This window comes from Anomaloglossus baeobatrachus, chromosome 11 (genome assembly GCF_048569485.1).
Source record: "Anomaloglossus baeobatrachus isolate aAnoBae1 chromosome 11, aAnoBae1.hap1, whole genome shotgun sequence".
Taxonomy (NCBI): domain Eukaryota; kingdom Metazoa; phylum Chordata; class Amphibia; order Anura; family Aromobatidae; genus Anomaloglossus; species Anomaloglossus baeobatrachus.
The window spans coordinates 41,200,572-41,223,998 of record NC_134363.1 but is presented as its reverse complement, the minus strand read 5'-3'; the positions used below and the strand labels follow the sequence as shown (position 1 = coordinate 41,223,998).

Sequence of the window (23,427 nt, the reverse complement as noted above, 5' to 3'; positions counted from 1 at the left end):
GAGTTTTTTGAGGAACCTTATAGAGCTCCGCTCCTAAGACGCCTGAAATATCATTCAAGTCACATTTTCTATTGCAAAATGCGTAGCTCGATATATATTCTTTTGAGCGGTTTTCTTCTGCTGAAGGTTTGAAAAAAGAAAAAAGAGGCATGACACTTTTTTGAAACTTCTACTGATGGCATAAGTTTTGTCCAATCAAAAGTCTGCCCCAAAAAAATGGAAAATACTTGAAAAATTCTTCAAAATATTATCAAGAAATAAAAAACTCCTTCAGAAACCCTCCAAAGAAGGAACATTTCCTGAAGTAATTTTTGAAAGCCTCAAAAAAATCTCTGGGTTCACATAGCCAAAAATATTGGGAAAAATAAGGGCCCAATTTGTGGCATACATGGGGGTCCTTACCACAAACACTAAAGTTCTGCTTGACACCAATACACTCCTAATAATCAAGGCAATGTGTAGGTATGACTTTGGTTCATCTAAAATAAAACAATCATTTCACAGGGATCAAAAATTGTCTTTGTAACAATCAAGACTCTGTGGCTGACTGGATGACTGGATAACAATCAAGACTCTGTGGATGACTGGATGACTGGATAACAACCAAGACTCTGTGGGTGACTGGATGACTGGATAACAATCAAGACTCTGTGGGTGACTGGATGACTGGATAACAATCAAGACTCTGTGGCTCTGTGGCTAACTGGATAACAATCAAGACTCTGTGGCTGACTGGATAACAATAAAGACTGTGGATGACTGGATAACAATCAAGAGGATGTGGGTGACTTGATGGCTGGATAACAATCAAGACTCTGTGGCTGACTGGATAACAATAAAGACTGTGGATGACTGGATAACAATCAAGAGGATGTGGGTGACTTGATGGCTGGATAACAATCAAGACTCTGTGGCTGACAGGATGACTGGATAACCATTAAGACTCTGTGGCTGACTGGATGACTGGATAACAATCAAGACTCTGTGGCTGACTGGATAACACTCAAGACTGTTTTTAACTGGATGACTGGATAACAATCAAGATTATGTGGGTGACTGGATGACTTGATAACAATTAAGACTGTGTCTGACTGGATGACTGGATAACAATCAAGACTGTGGATGACTGACTGGATAACAATCAAGACTCTGTGTGACTGGATAACTGGATAACAATCAAGACTCTGTGGCTGACTGGATGACTGGATAACAATGAAGACTCTGTGGCTGACTGGATGACTGGATAACAATCAAGACTCTGTGGCTGACTGGATAACACTCAAGACTGTTTTTGACTGGATAACAATCAAGACTATGTGGGTGACAACAATTAAGACTCTGTGTCTGACTGGATGACTGGATAACAATCAAGACTCTGTGTGACTGGATGACTGGATAACAATCAAGACTCTGTGTGACTGGATGACTGGATAACAATGAAGACTCTGTGGCTGACTGGATAACACTCAAGACTGTTTTTGACTGGATAACAATCAAGACTATGTGGGTGACAACAATTAAGACTCTGTGTCTGACTGGATGACTGGATAACAATCAAGACTCTGTGTGACTGGATGACTGGATAACAATCAAGACTCTGTGGCTGACTGGATGACTGGATAACAATCAAGACTCTGGGGGTGACTGGATAACAATCTGGCTCTGTGGCTGACTGGATAACAATCTGACTCTAAAGGCCGCTTTACACGCTGCGACATCGCTCAAGCGATCTCATTGGAGTCACGGAATTTGTGACGCACATCCGGTCGCTTTAGCGATGCCATTGCGTGTGACACCTATGAGCGATTTTGCATTGTCACAAAAACAAGCAAAATCGCTCATCGGTGACATGGGGGTCCATTCTCGAATATCGTTGCTGCTGCAGTAACGATGTAGTTCGTCGTTCCTGCGGCAGCATACATCGCTCCGTGTGACACCGCAGGAACGAGGAAGCTCTCCTTACCTGCATCCCGCCCGCAATGCGGAAGGAAGGAGGTGGGCGGGATGTTCGTCCCGCTCATCTCCGCCCCTCCGCTTCTATTGGGCGGCGGTTCAGTGACGCTGCTGTGACGCTGAACGAACCGCCCCCTTAGAAAGTAGGCGGTTCGCCGGTCACAGCGACGTCGCAGGGCAGGTAAGTAGTGTGACGGGTCCGCGCGATGTTGTGTGCCACGGGCAGCGATTTGCCCGTGTCGCACAACCGATGGGGGCGGGAACCCACGCTAGCGATATCGGTCACGATATCGTAGAGTGTAAAGCGGCCTTAAGACTGCTGGATGACTTTTCAAAGGAGAAACACATTAATTGAGGAAGGAACTCTTAAGGGAGTTTTTGAAAAGTAAAACTAGAGTAAAAAAATTAAAAAGCACCACTAGTAACCTCTTCACTGCTGATCCTGTGCAGATGCTTCACAGAGCGTCCTCCAAGTGACTTGCACCATGAGTTTTGCAATCAGTAGCCGTAGGGTTCCTATGCTTTTGTTTATCAAAACTTGGTGATGCGCCATGATGCCGATAGTAGCTGTTTGTACATAGAAACCGAGAGGAGCACTGCAGTGTCTACTCTGGGTTAAAGAGATGAGCACAGTATTTTGTTATAGCATTTAGTGCCTTTGTTTATTATAAAAATTGGATAATGGTGTCACGATGACTTTGGGATAGCAGGAAACCGAAGCTCCTAAGCTGTTCCTCAAATTAGGGAGCCTTAGGCGGGCTTTGCACGCTGCGACATCGGTAACAATGTGTTACCGATGCTGCAGCGATAGTCTCGCCCCCGTCGCACGTGCAATATCTAGTGAAGGCTGCCGTAGCGATTATTATCGCTACAGCAGTTTCACACGCACATACCTGCCGTGCGACGTCGCTCTGGCCGGCGACACGCCTCCTTCCTAAGGGGGCGGGTCGTGTGGCGTCACAGCGACGTCACACGGCAGGCGGCCAATTGAAGTGGAGGGGCGGAGATGAGCAGGATGTAAACATCCCGCCCACCTCCGTCCTCCTCATTGCAGCCGGCGGCAGGTAAGGTGAAGTTCCTCGCTCCTGCGGCTTTACACACAGCGATATGTGCTGCCGCAGGAGCGAGGAACAACATCGCACCTGTCGCTGCACCGGCATTATGGAAATGTCGGAGGCTGCAGCAATGATACGATAACGGCGCTTTTGCGCTCGTTCATCGTATCAAAGAGGATTTACACGTTGCGATATCGACTGCGACGCCGGATGTGCGTCACTTTCGATTTGACCCCATCGACATCGCACGTGCAATGTCGCAACGTGCAAAGCTGCCCTTAGGCTATGCCTAATCTTAGTGGTACTCCTGATGGTGGAGAGGCCCTTCTTCCTGGCCCTGCTCCTGACCAGTCCCAATCTAATTTCCCCTCCCCCTGGGGAGGGATGGGACAGGAGTGTGTAGAAAACACAGAAAAGACAAACAAAGAAAAAACAAATCTGTCACACAGGATAAGACAATAAGAGCATCAGGAGGAAAGCAAGAGCAGGAACGAAGTACAAAACAACAGGGAGGAATGGGACAACAGTGCGTAGAAAACATATATAAAGACAGAAAAAGAAAAAACTAAAGTCTTTCACCAAGCGACGATAAAGGAAGCTGTTGGCAGACATGGTTTATGACTTGAGAACCGCAGCTGTATGTTCCATGTGGCCAAGCAGATCTGATTTCAGCATGTGGTTTCCCAATGTGCTCAAACCAACATATTCAGCAGGTGATGGGCACAAGTAAGTAGATAGTGTAAAGGATATCCTCTCTAGTCTAAAACCTCTAAACCAAGTATTACAAGAAAGTTGCTCTAAGATGCCCATAAAATATAAGTGCAATACAATGGGTGGGTTGCCATCTTTTCAGTTATTTAAAGTGACCCTGCCAATGAAAAGTCACCATATTAGTGTCACGTCATACTACCCAGGCCTCTCCATTTGTATCCTGCTGCCTCCTTTGGTGACATCTCTGTGTATATATACCTGTACTGTGACATCGCTGTGTGTATTATCCCTGTACTGTGACATCACTGTGTGTATATATACCTGTACTGTGACATCACTGTATGTATTACCCCTGTACTGTGACATCTCTGTGTATTATCCCTGTACTGTGACATCACTGTGTGTATTATCCCTGTACTGTGACATCTCTGTGTGTATTATCCCTGTACTGTGACATCACTGTGTGTATATATACCTGTACTGTGACATCACTGTATGTATTACCCCTGTACTGTGACATCTCTGTGTATTATCCCTGTACTGTGACATCTCTGTGTATTATCCCTGTACTGTGACATCTCTGTGTGTATTATCCCTGTACTGTGACATCACTGTGTGTATTACCCCTGTACTGTGACATCTCTGTGTATTATCCCTGTACTGTGACATCACTGTGTGTATTATCCCTGTACTGTGACATCACTGTGTGTATTATCCCTGTACTGTGACATCACTGCGTGTATTATCCCTGTACTGTGACATCACTGCGTGTATTATCCCTGTACTGTGACATCACTGTGTGTATTACCCCTGTACTGTGACATCACTGCGTGTATTATCCCTGTACTGTGACATCACTGTGTGTATTATCCCTGTACTGTGACATCACTGTGTGTATTATCCCTGTACTGTGACATCACTGTGTGTATTATCCCTGTACTGTGACATCACTGTGTGTATTATCCCTGTACTGTGACATCACTGTGTGTATTATCCCTGTACTGTGACATCACTGTGTGTATATATACCTGTACTGTGACATCACTGTATGTATTACCCCTGTACTGTGACATCTCTGTGTATTATCCCTGTACTGTGACATCTCTGTGTATTATCCCTGTACTGTGACATCTCTGTGTGTATTATCCCTGTACTGTGACATCACTGTGTGTATTACCCCTGTACTGTGACATCTCTGTGTATTATCCCTGTACTGTGACATCACTGTGTGTATTATCCCTGTACTGTGACATCACTGTGTGTATTATCCCTGTACTGTGACATCACTGCGTGTATTATCCCTGTACTGTGACATCACTGCGTGTATTATCCCTGTACTGTGACATCACTGTGTGTATTACCCCTGTACTGTGACATCACTGCGTGTATTATCCCTGTACTGTGACATCACTGTGTGTATTATCCCTGTACTGTGACATCACTGTGTGTATTATCCCTGTACTGTGACATCACTGTGTGTATTATCCCTGTACTGTGACATCACTGTGTGTATTATCCCTGTACTGTGACATCACTGTGTGTATTATCCCTGTACTGTGACATCACTGTGTGTATTATCCCTGTACTGTGACATCACTGTGTATATTATCCCTGCACTGTGACATCACTGTGTGTATTATCCCTGTACTGTGACATCACTGTGTGTATTATCCCTGTACTGTGACATCACTGTGTATATTATCCCTGTACTGTGACATCACTGTGTATTATCCCTGTACTGTGACATCTCTGTGTATATTATCCCTGTACTGTGACATCCCTGTGTGTATTATCCCTGTACTGTGACATCACTGTGTATTATCCCTGTACTGTGACATCTCTGTGTATATTATCCCTGTACTGTGACATCACTGTTTATATTATCCCTGTACTGTGACATCACTGTGTATTATCCCTGTACTGTGACATCACTGTGTATATTATCCCTGTACTGTGACATCACTGTGTGTATTATCCCTGTACTGTGACATCACTGTGTGTATTATCCCTGTACTGTGACATCACTGTGTGTATTATCCCTGTACTGTGACATCACTGTGTGTATTACCCCTGTACTGTGACATCACTGTGTGTATTATCCCTGTACTGTGACATCACTGTGTGTATTACCCCTGTACTGTGACATCACTGTGTGTATTATCCCTGTACTGTGACATCACTGTGTGTATTATCCCTGTACTGTGACATCGCTGTGTGTATTACCCCTGTACTGTGACATCCCTGTGTGTATTATCCCTGTACTGTGACATTACTGTGTGTATTATCCCTGTACTGTGACATCACTGTGTGTATTTTCCCTGTACTGTGACATCAGTGTGTGTATTATCCCTGTACTGTGACATCACTGTGTGTATTACCCCTGTACTGTGACATCACTGTGTGTATTATCCCTGTACTGTGACATCACTGTGTGTATTACCCCTGTACTGTGACATCACTGTGTGTATTATCTCTGTACTGTGACATCACTGTGTGTATTATCCCTGTACTGTGACATCACTGTGTGTATTATCCCTGTACTGTGACATCACTGTGTGTATTATCTCTGTACTGTGACATCACTGTGTGTATTATCCCTGTACTGTGACATCACTGTGTGTATTATCTTTTTGATCTCAGACCACCTGAGTTTAGGATTTGCAGACCCCCTGTTACTGGAAATCTGACGCTGTGTTCTCAGCACACGGCCATTGATGTGAACAGTATTTGCATTAGAAAGTGGTCAGATTTCCAGTAACAGTGTCGCTCCCTATGGGGACCTGTCATCCTGAAATCCATGCTGCTCTCAGATCATAGATCTTACCATATGTATGTTTAGCTCAAAAGAATATTGTGGCTGAATATTCACTTTAAGATTCAACAACTCGAAGATTTTTGCAAAAATGTGTGTGTCTCATATGTGTGAATCTGCAGCTTCTGCTGGTAAAGGAAGGAGTCAGTAGTGCAGAGAGCGGATGAGACCACAAAGCACCCAAGGGAAACCTACCGGGGTGAAACCAGCCCTGTTTCCGCTGAGCCGAGGAGCTGAGAGGAGCTCTGCACTTACTCAGCAGCATCTCTCACTGCACATCTAGAAATGACTTTTACTTCCAGTATATTACAACTCCCAACATCATCGTGCACCTTCTGTTCTTTCCAAATGTTCCTTGCATACTTGAAAATATTATTTTGAAAAGTTGTTGTAGTGATGAGTGGGCACTACCATGCTCGGGTGCTCAGTATTCGTAACTACCGAAGTGATGAGCGGGCACTACCATGTTCGGGTGCTTAGTATTCGTAACTACCAAAGTGATGAGTGAGCACTACCATGCTCAGGTGCTCTGTACTCGTAACTAGTGATGAGCGGGCACTACCATGCTCGGGTGCTCAGTACTCATAACTAGTGATGAGCGGGCACTACCATGCTCGGGTGCTCAGTACTCGTAACTAGTGATGAGCGGGCACTACCATGCTCGGGTGCTCAGTACCGGTAACTAGTGATGAGCGGGCACTACCATGCTCGGGTGCTCTGTACTCATAACTAGTGATGAGCGGGCACTACCATACTCCGATGCTCAGTACTCGTAACTAGTGATGAGCGGGCACTACCATGCTCGGGTGCTCTGTACTCGAAACTAGTGATGAGCGGGCACTACCATGCTTGGGTGCTCTGTACTCATAACTAGTGATGAGCGGGCACTACCATGCTCGAATGCTCAGTAGTCGTAACTAGTGATTAGTGGGCACTACCATGCTCGGGTGCTCGGTACTCGTAACTAGTGATGAGCGGGCACTACCATGCTCGGGGGGCTCAATACTCGTAACTAGTGATGACCGGGCACTACCATGCTCGGGGGCTCAGTACTCGTAACTAGTGATGAGGGAGCACTACCATGCTAGGGTGCTCTGTACTGGTAACTAGTGATGAGTGGGCACTACCATGCTCGAGTGCTCTGTACTGGTAACTAGTGATGAGCGGGCACTACCATGCTTGGGTGCTCAGTACTGGTAACTAGTGATGAGCGGGTACTACCATGCTCGAGTGCTCTGTACTGGTAACTAGTGATGAGCGGGCACTACCATGCTCTGGTGCTCAGTACTCGTAACTAGTGATGAGCGGGCACTACCATGCTCGAGTGCTCAGTACTCGTAACTAGTGATGAGTGGGCACTACCATGCTCTGGTGCTCAGTACTCGTAACTAGTGATGAGCGGGCACTACCATGCTCAGGTGCTCAGTACTCGTAGCTAGTGATGAGCGAGCACTACCATGCTCGGGTGCTCAGTACTTGTAACTAGTGATGAGCGGGTACTACCATGCTCGAGTGCTCAGTACTCGTAACTAGTGATGAGCGGGCACTACCATGCTCGAGTGCTCAGTACTTGTAACTAGTGATGAGTGGGCACTACCATGCTCTGGTGCTCAGTACTCGTAACTAGTGATGAGCGGGCACTACCATGCTCTGGTGCTCAGTACTCGTAACTAGTGATGAGCGGGTACTACCATGCTCGAATGCTCAGTAATCGTAACTAGTGATGAGTGGGCACTACCATGCTCTGGTGCTCAGTACTCGTAACTAGTGATGAGCGGGCACTACCATGCTCGGGTGCTCAGTACTCATAGCTAGTGATGAGCGAGCACTACCATGCTCGGGTGCTCAGTACTTGTAACTAGTGATGAGTGGGCACTACCATGCTCGGGTGCTCAGTACTGGTAACTAGTGATGAGCGGGCACTACCATGCTCGGGTGCTCGGTACTCGTAACTAGTGATGAGCGAGCACTACCATGCTCGGGTGCTCTGTACTCGTAACTAGTGATGAGCGGGCACTACCATGCTCAGGTGCTCTGTACTCGTAACTAGTGATGAGCGGGCACTACCATGCTCAGGTGCTCTGTACTCGTAACTAGTGATGAGCGGGCACTACAATGCTCAGGTGCTCAGTACTCGTAACTAGTGATGAGCGGGCACTACCATGCTCAGGTGCTCTGTACTCGTAACTAGTGATGAGCGGGCACTACAATGCTCAGGTGCTCAGTACTCGTAACTAGTTATGAGCGGGCACTACCATGCTCAGGTGCTCAGTACTCGTAACTAGTGATGAGCGAGCACTACCATGCTCGGGTGCTCTGTACTCGTAACTAGTGATGAGTGGGCACTACCATGCTCGGGTGCTCAGTACTCGTAACTAGTGATGAGCGGGCACTACCATGCTCAGGTGCTCAGTACTCGTAACTAGTGATGAGTGAGCACTACGATGCTCGGGTGCTCGGTACTTGTAACTAGTGATGAGCGGGCACTACCATGCTCGGGTGCTTGGTACTCGTAACTAGTGATGAGCGGGCACTACCATGCTCAGGTGCTCAGTACTTGTAACTAGTGATGAGCAGGCACTACCATGCTCGGGTGCTCAGTACTGGTAACTAGTGATGAGCGGGCACTACCATGCTCGGGTGCTCAGTACTCGTAACTAGTGATGAGCGGGCACTACCATGCTCGGGTGCTCAGTACTGGTAACTAGTGATGAGCGGGCACTACCATGCTCGGGTGCTCGGTACTTGTAACTAGTGATGAGCGGGCACTACCATGCTCGGGTGCTTGGTACTCGTAACTAGTGATGAGCGGGCACTACCATGCTCAGGTGCTTGGTACTCATAACTAGTGATGAGCGGGCACTACCATGCTCAGGTGCTCAGTACTTGTAACTAGTGATGAGCAGGCACTACCATGCTCGGGTGCTCAGTACTGGTAACTAGTGATGAGCGGGCACTACCATGCTCAGGTGCTCTGTACTCGTAACTAGTGATGAGCGGGCACTACCATGCTCGGGTGCTCAGTACTCGTAACTAGTGATGAGCGGGCACTACCATGCTCAGGTGCTCGGTACTCGTAACTAGTGATGAGCGGGCACTATCATGCTCGGGTGCTCTGTACTCGTAACTAGTGATGAGCGGGCACTACCATGCTCAGGTGCTCTGTACTCGTAACTAGTGATGAGTGGGCACTACCATGCTCGGGTGCTCAGTACTCGTAACTAGTGATGAGCGGGCACTACCATGCTCAGGTGCTCGGTACTCGTAACTAGTGATGAGCGGGCACTACCATGCTCAGGTGCTCTGTACTCGTAACTAGTGATGAGCGGGCACTACCATGCTCGGGGGCTTGGTATTCGTAACGATTTAAAGCCCGGATGGGTGCGACTTTTTTTACAGAAGTATAATGAAAGTCAACGGTAAACAATTATTTTTCCCAAAGATTTTCAACTCCACTCTTTACTGTTGTTGATGTTTTTTGGGGTGATTTGCCTTTTGGCCTCTAAACATGGTGTGTATTATGGCATCCAAGAGTTCAATTTTGCTCTCATCTGATCAGAGTATATTCTCCCAGTTTCACAGACTTGTCTAAATGTTGTTGAGCAAACTTCACACATACATGAATCTGCTATTTGTTCAGTAATGAAGTCTTGCATGGTGAGCGTGCATACAGGAGCGTGCATACAGGAGCGTGCATACAGGCCATGGAGGGGGGAGTGCACTGTATATTTTATTTTTTTAAAGAATTGTACCTGCTGATTTCAGGTCTTTCTGTAGTTCTCCACAGGTGGTTCTTGGCTCTTGGACAACTCTTCTGATAATTCTTTTCACTCCTCTGTGTGAAATCTTTTCGGGAGCACCTGATCGTATCTGGTTTATGGTGAAATTATGTTCTTTCCACTTCCATCTTGTGGCCCAGCAGTGCTCACTGGAACCTTCAGTAGTTTAGAAATTCTTCTGTATCCAGTGCCATCAGTATGTTTTGCAACATTAAGATTGTGAAGATCTTGAGACAGCTCACTGGTTTTACCCACCACGAGATGTTTCTTGTGTGTCATCTTGGTAATGAGACACCTTTTTATAGACCATCTGACACTTTTCACTAAGTGGCAGGATTGCTTTCTAATTACTGATAGATTTCAGCTGCTGTGATGGCTATTTGTGTTAATCTATATGAAAATGGAGTCACAGTTGTGGAGACAAGGGGGTCAGTGGCCGCCTTTAGAAAGACAGCAGGACCCAGGGCTCATCCCAACTGAACGCCGACCTCCTTAACCGTGGGTGGAACACTACTCAGACAACACAGGATGAGGGAATCACAATATTAAGATTTTATTGGATCCCCAAACAATTAACGGCACATAGCCAGCAAACCACACAAATGTAACAGGCAACAGAGTCTCACCCTTCTGCTGGCTTACCAGGGATTTGAATATCCATGCCTCAGAGCTTCCAGGGCTACTTACTCCAATCCAGCAGCACCCCGCTTTCGGCGGGCACCCACCGAGACTGGAATAACGCCAGATTTAGGAAGCTGGCTGAGGTCTGCAAAGTCTGTAGCCAGGTGACCAAATTGTTCCAACCTGGATTTCCTCCTTAAGTAGTCTCTGGTATGATGATATGATATAATCCTGGCAGCCAGAGTCGAAATCCCTAGACTGTGGTTATGGTCTCCAATCGGAATCAAAGCCCCTAGATTGAAGCTATGTAGCCAAGTGATCCTCTAGTCGGAGCCAAAGTCCCTAGACAGAGTCCCCAAGGCATCCTGGTTCTGATCCCCTAGCCAGCTCCTAAGAGCTTAGACTGGATCATGCAACATCCATCAACACCTGGTGACTCCAAGAAGTCCCCTTTTATAGCCATCGCCTTCCCTTAGGATATACGGTTCCCTTATCGGATTGGTTGTACAAGGTTGCTTCTCTTATTGGATGAATTTCAAGCTGCATGGATAATGTTCAGTTAAATGATGTTGACAGAAAGACTGGTGATATTTACATGTAGTCTGCAATCCCCAGACTAGACAATGGCCACTGAGGTAATTTACATTAGATTAGCAATACACAACTACATTACAATGAATGCTCAGAAGGGTCTGGTAGAAACAATAGTTTAGCAAGCATGAGTTAACACACAGAAGAACAATACGTCTGGCTAATGTAAGAAATTTAACCCACAACACATTGAAAAAGTCTGTGTCGTCACAACAGTATGAGCCGAAAGGAGGCTATGCTGGAATCTGTCAGTAGGATCAACCCTCCTAAGCCGTCTATATAGACATATAGGTCATTGAAAGTTAAACAAAATCATGTAGTCTGCAATCCCCAGACTAGACAATGGCCACTGAGGTAATTTACATTAGATTAGCAATACACAACTACATTACAATGAATGCTCAGAAGGGTCTGGTAGAAACAATATTTTAGCAAGCATAAGTTAACACACAGAAGAACAATACGTCTGGCTAATGTAAGAAATTTAACCCACGACACACATTGAAAAAGTCTGTGTCGTCACAACAGTATGAGCCGAAAGGAGGCTATGCTGGAATCTGTCAGTAGGATCAACCCTCTTAAGCCGTCTATATAGACATATAGGTCATTGAAAGTTAAACAAAATAATACCTTGATATCTGAAATCTGATGTCTTATTCCGGAGAAATCGACATTTTTATTAATATGTAAATTATCTGTTAAGATCTTTTGGCCGGACATAGATCTTCCCAAGAATTTGCCTCCAGAGAATATTATAAATGAAAGGAGATGTTTCTAGTGTGAGACATGTAATGACTGACAGTCCTATCTCTAGATCTACATGTCTCACACTGGTATCACCTCCCCTTTCCATTTACAATTCCCTCTGGAGGTGGAGTCTCAGGAAGATCTACGTCCGGCCAAAAGATCTTAACAGCTCATTTACATATTTGGAAAAACATTGATTTCTCCGGGATAGAACATCGGATCCCAGATATCAAGGTGTCATTTTATTCCGTTTTCTATGACCTACGTGGCTCTGTTCTGGTATCTTTTAAATTTGGAAATTGCAAATACACATAAGGTGCCCAAACTTGGCACTACGGTTCTTTGGTGGAGGTTGACGGTGACTCTTTATGGGCACTCGCCAGCTTGGCATCATGTGGACGCTTCACCCAAAAAGTCACTTCTTAGAGGAAAAAAAGCCTGCAAAGTATATAAGAATGTGCCTGAGAAAGAGGAAGTGTGAATGAAGCACCTGTCACAGGATGTCTCCTCCCAGTCTGATGGGGCGACGCTACCCACAAACGCTGCCGGCGCAGGATTATTATATATATATATATATATATATATATACATATTATATAGTAACGCTGCAAGGAACTGAAACTTTTTCCTTATATAATTAGAAGAATCGAAAAACGTAGCAAATCAATTCTGTGCGGTATTTTCTACTGCTTCATATTATTCTCTTATTAGCATTGAATTAGCTTTTAAAAAATACTTAAACATGACCCCCCCCATCAAAGAGGCTGCAAAATCCAGCACTGGATGCAGAGGGGGAGCGCATTGATTCAATACTGGGATGAGGAGCAGGCTAAGTAGGCAGCTGACTTGGGCATAGAAGTGTTGCTTGTCATTGAACACGGAGAGGGGAGGAGGTGAGCTTTGAAATCTATGTGAATAGTGGATCCTGTGTTATCTATTTGATATAGAGGCAGTAACTGTCATTCTATAGGAGATGGAGGAGGAGGTGAGCTGTGATATCACCTTTTGTGAATAGTGGATTCTGTGTTAACTACTTTACACAGACGGGTTATCTGTCATTATACCGGAGAAGGTGAGCTGTGACATCACCTATTGTGTATGGTGGATCCTGTGTTATCTACTGTACATAGAGGTTTTATCAGTCATTGTACAGGAGGAGGAGGTGAGCTGTGACATCACCTATTGTGTATGGTGGATCCTGTGTAATCTACTGTATATAGAGGTTTTATCAGTCATTGTACACGAGGAGGAAGAGGGGGTGATCTGTGATATCATCTATTGTAAAGGGAGGAAGAGGTGATCTGTGACATAACCTATTGGGAATAATGGATCTTGCATTCTCTACTATATATAGAGGTGTTATCAGTTATTATACAAGAGGGGGAGGAGGTTAGCTGTGACATCACTTATTGTGAATGGTGGATCTTGTGTAATCTACTGTATATAGAGGTTTTATCAGTCACTGTACAGGAGGAGGAGGTGTACTGTGACATCACCTATTGTGAATGGTGGATCCTGTGTAATCTACTGTATATAGAGGTTTTATCAGTCACTGTACATGAGGAGGAGGGGTTGATCTGTGATATCATCTATTGTGAAGGGAGGAGGAGGTGATCTGTGGCATAACCTATTGTGAATAATGGATCTTGCTTTCTCTAATATATATAGCGGTGTTATCAGTCATTGTACAGGAGGGGGAGGTGGTTAGCTGTGATATCATCCATTGTGAATACTGGATCCTGTTTTGTATACTGTATACAGACGTGTTATCAATCATCATACAGTAGGAAGAGGAGGTGAGCTGTGACATCACCTATTGTGAATGGTGGATCCTCTGTTATCTACTGTATATAGAGGTGTTATCAGTCATTAAAAAGGAGAAGTAGGTGAGCTGTGACACCACATATTGTGAATGGTGGATCTTGTGTTATCTACTGTATATAGAGATGCTATCAGTCATTGTACAGGAGGAGGTGAGCTGTGACATAATCTATGTGAATGATGGACTCTGTATTATCTACTGTATATAGAGATGTTATCAGTCATTGGAGAGGAGGAGGAGGTGAGATGTGACATCACCTATTATGAATTGTGGATCCTGTGTTATCTACTGTATATAGAGGTGTTATCTTTCATTGTACAGGAGGAAATGAGCTGTGACCACCTATAGTGAATGGCGGATCCTGTGTTATCTACTGTGTATAGCAGTGTTATGCGTCATTGTACAGGAGGAGGAGGTGAGCTGTGACATAATCTATTGTGAATAGTGGATCCTGTGTTGTATACTGTATATAGAGGTGTTATCAGTCATTGTACAGGAGGAGGAGGTGAGCTGTGACATCTCCTATTGTGATTGGTGGATCCTGTGTTGTATACTGTATATAGAGGTGTTATCAGTGATTGTACAGCAGGTGGAGGAGATGAGCTGTGATATCACTTATTGTAAATGGTAGATCATGTTATCTGTTATATATAGAGATTTTATCAGTCATTGTACACGAAGAGGAGGAGGTGAGCTGTGACATCACCTATTGTGAATGGTGGATTATGTGTTATCTACTGTATATAGAGGTGTAACTGTTGGTGTTACTGTAATGGTTTATTCTATTATACTATATCAGTTCTTTTACTGACGCTTTAGCCATTTTATTATATGAAAGCCAGTGCTCAGCACATATTAGGCCATTATTATGCATTACACCTATTCACACCCCTTCACATTGTCATTGTCTCGGCTGGATACCACATCCAATTGTGTAGGTAAAGAATGGCAGGAAACAGATGGAGAAGAACATTGTCAAATCTTTAGAAAAAGATCTCTGTTCTCTAAGCATCTTGTGTTTTTCTTTCTTTTTAAGAGTTTGAGAGGACGCATTACCCCGATGTCTTTGCCAGGGAGAGATTGGCGGCAAAGATCGATTTGCCAGAAGCACGAATCCAGGTAAGCCCTAAAATTAGTAATACAGCCGGTGGAAACGGAGGATACACAGGGTATGGAGTCAGAAGAGCACAGACGTGATCGGGTCTGCAGCTCAGATCCCATTCACTTCTATGGGAGCTGAGCTACAGTAGTCAGAACGACCAATAATGCAGTCAAGCGCTATGGACGTCTGCTAATCAGCCGTAAAGTTGGGTGCAAACCTGTCAAACCACCATAAATCCAATGGTCTGTTTTGGCACAGAAGTTTTAAAGGAGGATTTGGAGAGTTTCTTACACCTATGTGTGTACATAGCCCAAGAGTGTGATCACAGTTTTCAGAACAAAAACTCTCCTATCAAAAGTAATAGTTTTCAAACTCCTCATGTTTTTTGGAGCATTTCTGCTCCAAAAACTCAGCAATAAAACCCTCAGTAAACATCTAAACTAGATACTGCCCAATCAAATAACACTTCAAAAAAAAAATCTGAAACATTTTTTTAAAAACTGCTCCAAGAAAGCAAAAATTCCTCCAAAAACTAACCAGGACCTTTTTGCTCAGTTTTTGAAGAAGAAACTAGGTGGAAACTCAAAGGTTTTGAGATTTGGAGGAAGTTTTGTAGAGTTTGTGCTCGAAAAACTCTTTGTGCGTATAGCACAGGAGTGTTTCCACTAGAAAACTGCTCAAAGAAAGCAAAAACTCTTCCAAAAATTCCCCAGGACTGTGTGTTTATCAGAAAACTGCTCAAAAAAAGCAAAAACTTCTCCAAAGATTCCCCAGGACTGTGGTGTCAACTAGAAAACTGCTCCAAGAAAGCAAAAACTCCTCCAAATATTCCCCAGGACTATGTGTCTACTAGAAAAATGCTCCAAGAAAGCAAAAACTCTTCCAAAAACTAACACAGACCTTTTTTCTCAGTTTTTGAAGAAGAAACTAGATAGAAACTCAATGGTTTTGGGATATTTTGAGATTTAGAGGAAGTTCTGTGGAGTTTGTGTTCGAAAAACTCTTTGTGCATGTAGCTCAGGAGTGTTTCCACTAGAAAACTCCTCCAAGAAAGCAAAAACTCCTCCTTAAATTCCCCAGTACTGTGTCCACTAGAAAACTGCTCCTAGAAAGCAAAACCTCCTCCAAAAACTCCCCAGGACTGTGTGTCCACTAGATAACTGCTCCAAGAAAGCAAAAACTCCCCCAAAAATTCCCCAGGACTGTGTGTCCACTAGCAAACTGCCCTAAAAAAAACAAAAACTCCTCCAAAAATTTCCATTTCCCATGACTGTGTGTCCATTAGAAAACTGCTCCAAGAAAGCAAAAACTCCTCCAAAAATTTCCCAGGACTGTGTGTACAATAGAAAACTGCTTGAAGAAAGCAAAAACTCCTCAAAAAGGTCCCCAGGAATGTGTGTCCACTAGAAAACTGCTCCAAGAAAGCAAAAACTCCTCCAAATATTTCCCAGGACTGTGTGTCCACTAGATAACTGCTCCAAGAAAGCAAAAACTCCCCCAAAAATTCCCCAGGACTGTGTGTCCACTAGAAAACTGCCCTAAAAAAAACAAAAACTTCTCCAAAAATTTCCATTTCCCATGACTGTGTGTCCATTAGAAAACTGCTCCAAGAAAGCAAAAACTCCTCCAAAAATTTCCCAGGACTGTGTGTACAATAGAAAACTGCTTGAAGAAAGCAAAAACTCCTCAAAAAGTTCCCCAGGAATGTGTGTCCACTAGAAAACTGCTCCAAGAAAGCAAAAACTCCTCCAAATATTTCCCAGGACTGTGTGTCCACTAGAAACTGATCCAAGAAAGCAAAAACCCCTCCAAATATTCCCCAGGACTATGTGTCTACTAGAAAACTGCTCCAAGAAAGCAAAAATTCTTCCAAAAACTAACACAGACCTTTTTGCTCAGTTTTTGAAGAAGAAAGTAGATGGAAACTCAAAGGTTTTGAGATATTTTGAGATTTAGAGGAAGTTCTGTAGAGTTTGTGCTCGAAAAACTCTTTGTGCATGTAGCTCAGGAGTGTTTCCACTAGAAAACTCCTCCAAGAAAGCAAAAACTCCTCCAAAAATCCCCCAGTACTGTGTCCACTAGAAAACTGCTCCTAGAAAGCAAAACCTCCTCCAAAAACTCCCCAGGACTGTGTGTCCACTAGATAACTGCTCCAAGAAAGCAAAAACTCCCCCAAAATTTCCCCAGGACTGTGTGTCCACTAGAAAACTGCCCTAAAAAAAACAAAAACTCCTCCAAAAATTTCCATTTCCCATGACTGTGTGTCCATTAGAAATCTGCTCCAAGAAAGCAAAAACTCCTCCAAAAATTTCCCAGGACTGTGTGTACAATAGAAAACTGCTTGAAGAAAGCAAAAACTCCTCAAAAAGTTCCCCAGGAATGTGTGTCCACTAGAAAACTGCTCCAAGAAAGCAAAAACTCCTCCAAATATTTCCCAGGACTGTGTGTCCACTAGAAACTGATCCAAGAAAGCAAAAACCCCTCCAAATATTCCCCAGGACTATGTGTCTACTAGAAAACTGCTCCAAGAAAGCAAAAATTCTTCCAAAAACTAACACAGACCTTTTTGCTCAGTTTTTGAAGAAGAAAGTAGATGGAAACTCAAAGGTTTTGAGATATTTTGAGATTTAGAGGACGTTCTGTAGAGTTTGTGCTCGAAAAACTCTTTGTGCATGTAGCTCAGGAGTGTTTCCACTAGAAAACTCCTCCAAGAAAGCAAAAACTCCTCCAAAAATCCCCCAGTACTGTGTCCACTAGAAAACTGCTCCTAGAAAGCAAAACCTCCTCCAAAAACTCCCCAGGACTGTGTGTCCACTAGATAACTGCTCCAAGAAAGCAAAAACTCCCCCAAAAATTCCCCAGGACTGTGTGTCCACTAGCAAACTGCCCTAAAAAAACCAAAAACTCCTCCAAAAATTTCCATTTCCCATGACTGTGTGTCCATTAGAAAACTGCTCCAAGAAAGCAAACACTCCTCCAAAAATTTCCCAGGACTGTGTGTACAATAGAAAACTGCTTGAAGAAAGCAAAAACTCCTCAAAAAGTTCCCCAGGAATGTGTGTCCACTAGAAAACTGCTCCAAGAAAGCAAAAACTCCTCCAAACATTTCCCAGGACTGTGTGTCCAATAGAAACTGATCCAAGAAAGCAAAAACCCCTCCAAATATTCCCCAGGACTATGTGTCTACTAGAAAACTGCTCCAAGAAAGCAAAAATTCTTCCAAAAACTAACACAGACCTTTTTGCTCAGTTTTTGAAGAAGAAAGTAGATGGAAACTCAAAGGTTTTGAGATATTTTGAGATTTAGAGGAAGTTCCTTAGAGTTTGTGCTCGAAAAACTCTTTGTGCATGTAGCTCAGGAGTGTTTCCACTAGAAAACTCCTCCAAGAAAGCAAAAACTCCTCCAAAAATTCCCCAGGACTGTGTGTCCACTAGATAACTGCTCCAAGAAAACAAAAACTCCTTCAAAAATTCCAGAGGACTGTGTCCACTAGAAAACTGCTCAAAGAAAGAAATAACTCCTCCAAAAATTTCACAGGACCGTGTCCAATAGAAAACTGCTCTAAAAAAGCAAAACCTCCTATAAAAATTCCCCAGGAGGCTTTTGCTCAGATTTTGGAGAATAAACTAGGAGAAAACTCAAAGTTTGTGAGACATTTTGAGATTTGGACGAACTTCTGTAAAGTTTCTGCTCAGTTTCTGATTGAAAAAAAATCTGTGTGCATATAGCACAGGAGTGTTTCAATTAGCAAACTGCTTCAAGAAAGCAAAAACACCTCCAAAAAAACTCCCCAGGAGCATGTGCACAAGGAGCCTTTTTGCTTAGTTTTTGGAGAAGAAACTAGGTGGTAACTCAAACTTTTTGAAGTGTTTTGAGATTTGTAAGATGTTGTGTAGGGTTTTGCTTGAAAAACTCTTTGTGCATATAGCACTGGAGTGTTTCCACTAGAAAACTGCTCCAAGAAATCAAAAATATCTTCAAAAACTCCCCAGGATTGTGTGCACAAGAAGCCTTTTGCTCAGTTTTTGGAGAAAAAACTAAGTGGAAATTCAAAGTTTTTGAGACATTTTGACATTTAGAGTAAGTTTTGTAGGGTTTTCGCGTGAAGTTACATGGTAGGTTTTTGTATCTGCAGCGTTGGTCAATTTATGGATGATTTTTCGCAAAATTTCACCCCTAATCCTATTACCGTGGACTTTCTGCCTGAAAAATCTTACTTAAAGTCAACTGTGTTTCCAAACCGTGAGAATATACCCATAAAGGGTACCTCTCCTCCATTTTTATTTTACATCTTCTTTACCCCAACTTTCTTGTCCTGAAGAGTTGGAGACCGGGTCCGGAAGGTCCCAGGTGTGTGAGCTCGTAGACTTTGTATTGTGCCTCCCTTTATTTTGCCTATATTCTACAGGTCTGGTTCTCCAACCGCAGAGCCAAATGGAGAAGAGAAGAAAAACTGCGAAACCAGAGGAGACAAGCCGGTAATGCCTCCAGCCATCTTTCCATCAACAGTTCCTTCTCCAGCAGTGTCTACCAGTCCATACCGCAGCCCAGCAGCTCGGGTAAGACTGAAGAATAGGAAAATGAGATTTCCCGATATGTCCCATGTGAACATACCCTAAAACCATGGCCGTTCCGGTCAACTCTCCGGCTCTTCTGGTCACTTAACCGAAAACTTTTCCTTTAGGGTCCATGTTGAGCCGCAGTGAAGCAGCTATCACAAACAGCTATGGGTCTCTTCCCCCTTTGCCGAGCTTCACCATGCCGAATAACCTTCCCATCCAAGTGAGTAGAAGCTTAAATATTTCTCCTTAGAAGCCAAGACTTAAGTAAATATGTGGTGGGCTCCTGCCCTCTATTTCCATATGAAGAATGTTTCTCTTTATTTCTCCACAGCCGGTAGCCAGTCAGACCTCTTCCTATTCCTGCATGATACCGCCAAGTTCTTCAGTGAGTGTCCGCAGTTACGATGCCTATACACCCCCTCAACTTCAGAGTCACATGAATAACCAGAATCTGGGGTCCAGCGCCAGTGGCTCTACAGGCAAGTGTTCCCCAAAACATACAAACAATCTCCTATAAGAAGAGCTAGGTGGGCAAGTTTATCCAACCGGTCCCATGGGGAACCTTTGACCAAACCGTGTGAAACCTCATGTTGGCACTTATGGAAACTCTTCCATTGTAACACTAGTCGGGATTGTTCTGTTTATGGAGGATCCATTGCTTTTTTGGTGGGCCAACCATGTGGCTACTGTAGAGGGTCTCAAAGGTTAGATCCCTACTGAAGAGAGGCTGTTGGCGATAGTCTTGACCAAACTGTGTGAGACCTCATTTTGGTACTTATGGAAACTATTCCAATGGAACACAACTTGGGATAGTTCTGTTTATTGGGGATTCATTGTTTTTTTTTGGGGTCAACCATGTGGCTACTGTAGAGGGTCTCAAAGGTCAAATCCCCATTGAAGAGAGGCTGATGGAGATAGTCTATCTGCCTAAATTTTCTTGTATTACTCAATTGTTTGGCACATTGGGCATTGGAAAAATTTTGGGACAAGGTAGTAATGGAATAGAACATTTCGAGGATAATATATAACTGTTTTTCTTAAAGTCTCGGTGGTAATACCTTTTAAAAGACATTGTTCCATCTGAATAACCATTTCCTGAATGAGGACCCACTGGCAATAAGCTAATCAAAATGGGTAGTTGTCACATGGAGTTTTACACAAACTTCGCCGAATGTCACGGTGGTGTTGGGCACTGTTCTGACACTCTGCCTGATGGTTTCTCTGGTATTTGGGATCAACACAAGCAGACACGGGCGTTGACCTACTGTGTGCTGATTCATAGGAAGGCAAGCAACAGTTAACTCTTGCTAGTCTGCTTTCTCCTTTGATCATGCATTGTGGGGAGGGCCATCACATCTGCTTCCCTCTTATTTATGCTGGTTGAAACCTTCCATCCATGCCAGCTATAGCTTGTCTTTGTTGGTCTGTGAGGTGTGGTGTCCCAGATTTTCTGGTGAAAGTTGTGCTTATTGCTTTGTGTGGTTGTGGAATTTTCCCCTATAGGTTTTGTAGCTTCCTTTCTGCTTTTGTTTTTCTCCTGAACCTCTTAGTGTCTTATCCTGAGTGTTTTTTTTACAGTGTTTTGGTTTTCCCTTGTCTGTCTTTATCTGTGGGTTCATCAAATTCCTATCCAATCCCTCTCAGTTCCAGATCACGGCTGGTCAGGAGCAGGGCCAGGAAGGAAACTCAGATATCATCACCATTAGGGGTATCCCTGAGATTAATGATAGCATAGGGCCTCCAAGCTTGAGGGACGACTTAGAAGCCCCATTTTCCCGCTTTCCCATAGTCGATTGTGACAGTAGTAGAGCTGGAAGCTGGATTGATCTGCTGTTATCAGTGGAGAGTATGGAGAAACATGGTATTACATGGAGCCTCGTTATGTTATGTTGAGTCATCCAAATAAGAAGCCAATCTTTGGATGTCCACATCTATCCTCTTCATATGTCCGAACATGGAATATAGACATGGGTGGTCCGATTAGACACAAGCCATTTACCAACTGATTTCCATGATTAAACTGCATGATATTTACAAAATTATCAGTAGCATCTATTTCTTCCTACAGGTCTGATCTCTCCAGGAGTTTCCGTTCCTGTCCAAGTACCGGGAGGAGACCCCGATCTCGCCCAATATTGGCCTAGGCTTCAGTGAAGATAGACAACAAGTCTGGATTAAAACTGGCAGCTTGTAGACTTGTGTAATGGAAACCTCAATCACTGTCACAAATACACAGACCTCTACGGGAAAAATGGAGAAGGACTCCTTATCTTCAAGACTTCTCTATATTGTCGAAACAAGGGCACCCAACCATACGAAGTCTACAATGGCTTCTCTGAACTGTCTCCAAGATGGCAGCTTAAGCCCCTGTCTCATTGTCCATAAAACATCAGTTTCAGGTGAAGACCTTTTTCTAGAGCCCGAAGTCAAAGGTTCTAATTCTGCAGAATCGAGATGTAGAACAAATGGATATTGTTGAGTTCAGGTCTAAACATCCGCACCTCTGTCTGTTTTTAGAGAACTTCCTGGTGTCAAGAATAGTGCTTTTATTTCTTCAAGATTTAACCCCTAAAACAAAAAAGGAAATCATTTATGTAACTCCTTTAAAGCCTCTAACACTGCTCCACCCCATGCTGTATAATATAGATATTTTGTTTTGCTCCCATTTTACATGAGCTAAACTATAAGATCTAAGACTTTTCCCCTCAAATATTGTTCAGAAAATTGTCTAAATCAGTGTTAGTGATCACTTCTCTTCTCACTTCTCCTTTGTGGAGATAATCCATTCACCTCACAGGTGCGACATATCAAGATGCAGATTAGACAGCATGATTATTGCACAGGTGCACCTTAGGCTGGCCACAATAAAAGGCCACCCTAAAATGAGCAGTTTTACAGTATTGGGTATGTCCGGGGGGTCTAAAAGCTAGTCAGTATCTGGTGTGACCACCACATCTCCTTTGCATAGAGTTGATCAGGTTGGTGATTTTGGCCTGTGGATTTTTGGTCCGCTCCTCTTAAGTGGCTTCGATGTTGCTGGATATTGGCAGGAACTGGAACATGTGGTTTATCTAGAGCCTCTCAAACATACTCAATGGGTGACATGTCTGGTGAGTATGCTGCCATACAAGAACTGGGATGTTTTCAGCTTCCAGGAATTGCCTACAGATCCTTACACCATGGGGCCGTGCATTATCAGCTGTAACATGAGGTGATGGTGGTGGATGAGGCACAACAATGTTCTCAGAATCTTGTGATGGCATCTCTGTGCATTCAAAATGGCATAAAAAAAAATGCACCTGTGTTCATTGTCCATAACCTACGCCTGCCCAAACTATAACCACACCGTCACCATGGTCAACTCCATTCACAACGTGACATCAGAAAACCGCTCACCCACACGACGCCTTATACGCAGTCTGCCATCTGCTCTTACAGTGAGAACCGGGAGTCATCCGTGAAGAGCACACCTGTCCAACATGCCAGACACCATAGAATGTGAGCATTTGCCCACACAAGTTGGTTACAATGGACTGTAGTCAGGTGGAGATCCTGATGACGACAACGAGCAGCAGATGAGCTTCCCTGAGACGGTTTCTGACAGTTTGTGCAGAAATTCTTTGGTTATGCAACAATTGTTTGCAGCAGCGTCTGGGTGACCGGTCTCGAATG

At 43.9% G+C, this 23,427-nt stretch overlaps 1 protein-coding gene across 2 annotated transcripts in view; it reads left to right on the top strand.

The window, feature by feature from the left end:
- LOC142256098 (paired box protein Pax-6-like) overlaps window positions 1-21,909 on the top strand; it is a 35,222-nt gene extending 13,313 nt beyond the window's left edge. For both annotated transcript variants that reach the window (XM_075327626.1, XM_075327627.1), the window contains 5 exons: window positions 15,128-15,210; window positions 19,602-19,752; window positions 19,878-19,975; window positions 20,087-20,234; window positions 21,824-21,909. In XM_075327626.1, the coding sequence (XP_075183741.1) occupies window positions 15,128-15,210; window positions 19,602-19,752; window positions 19,878-19,975; window positions 20,087-20,234; window positions 21,824-21,909 (566 nt within the window). The remainder of the gene's footprint in view (window positions 1-15,127; window positions 15,211-19,601; window positions 19,753-19,877; window positions 19,976-20,086; window positions 20,235-21,823) is intronic.
- The last annotated feature ends 1,518 nt before the right edge of the window (window positions 21,910-23,427 follow it).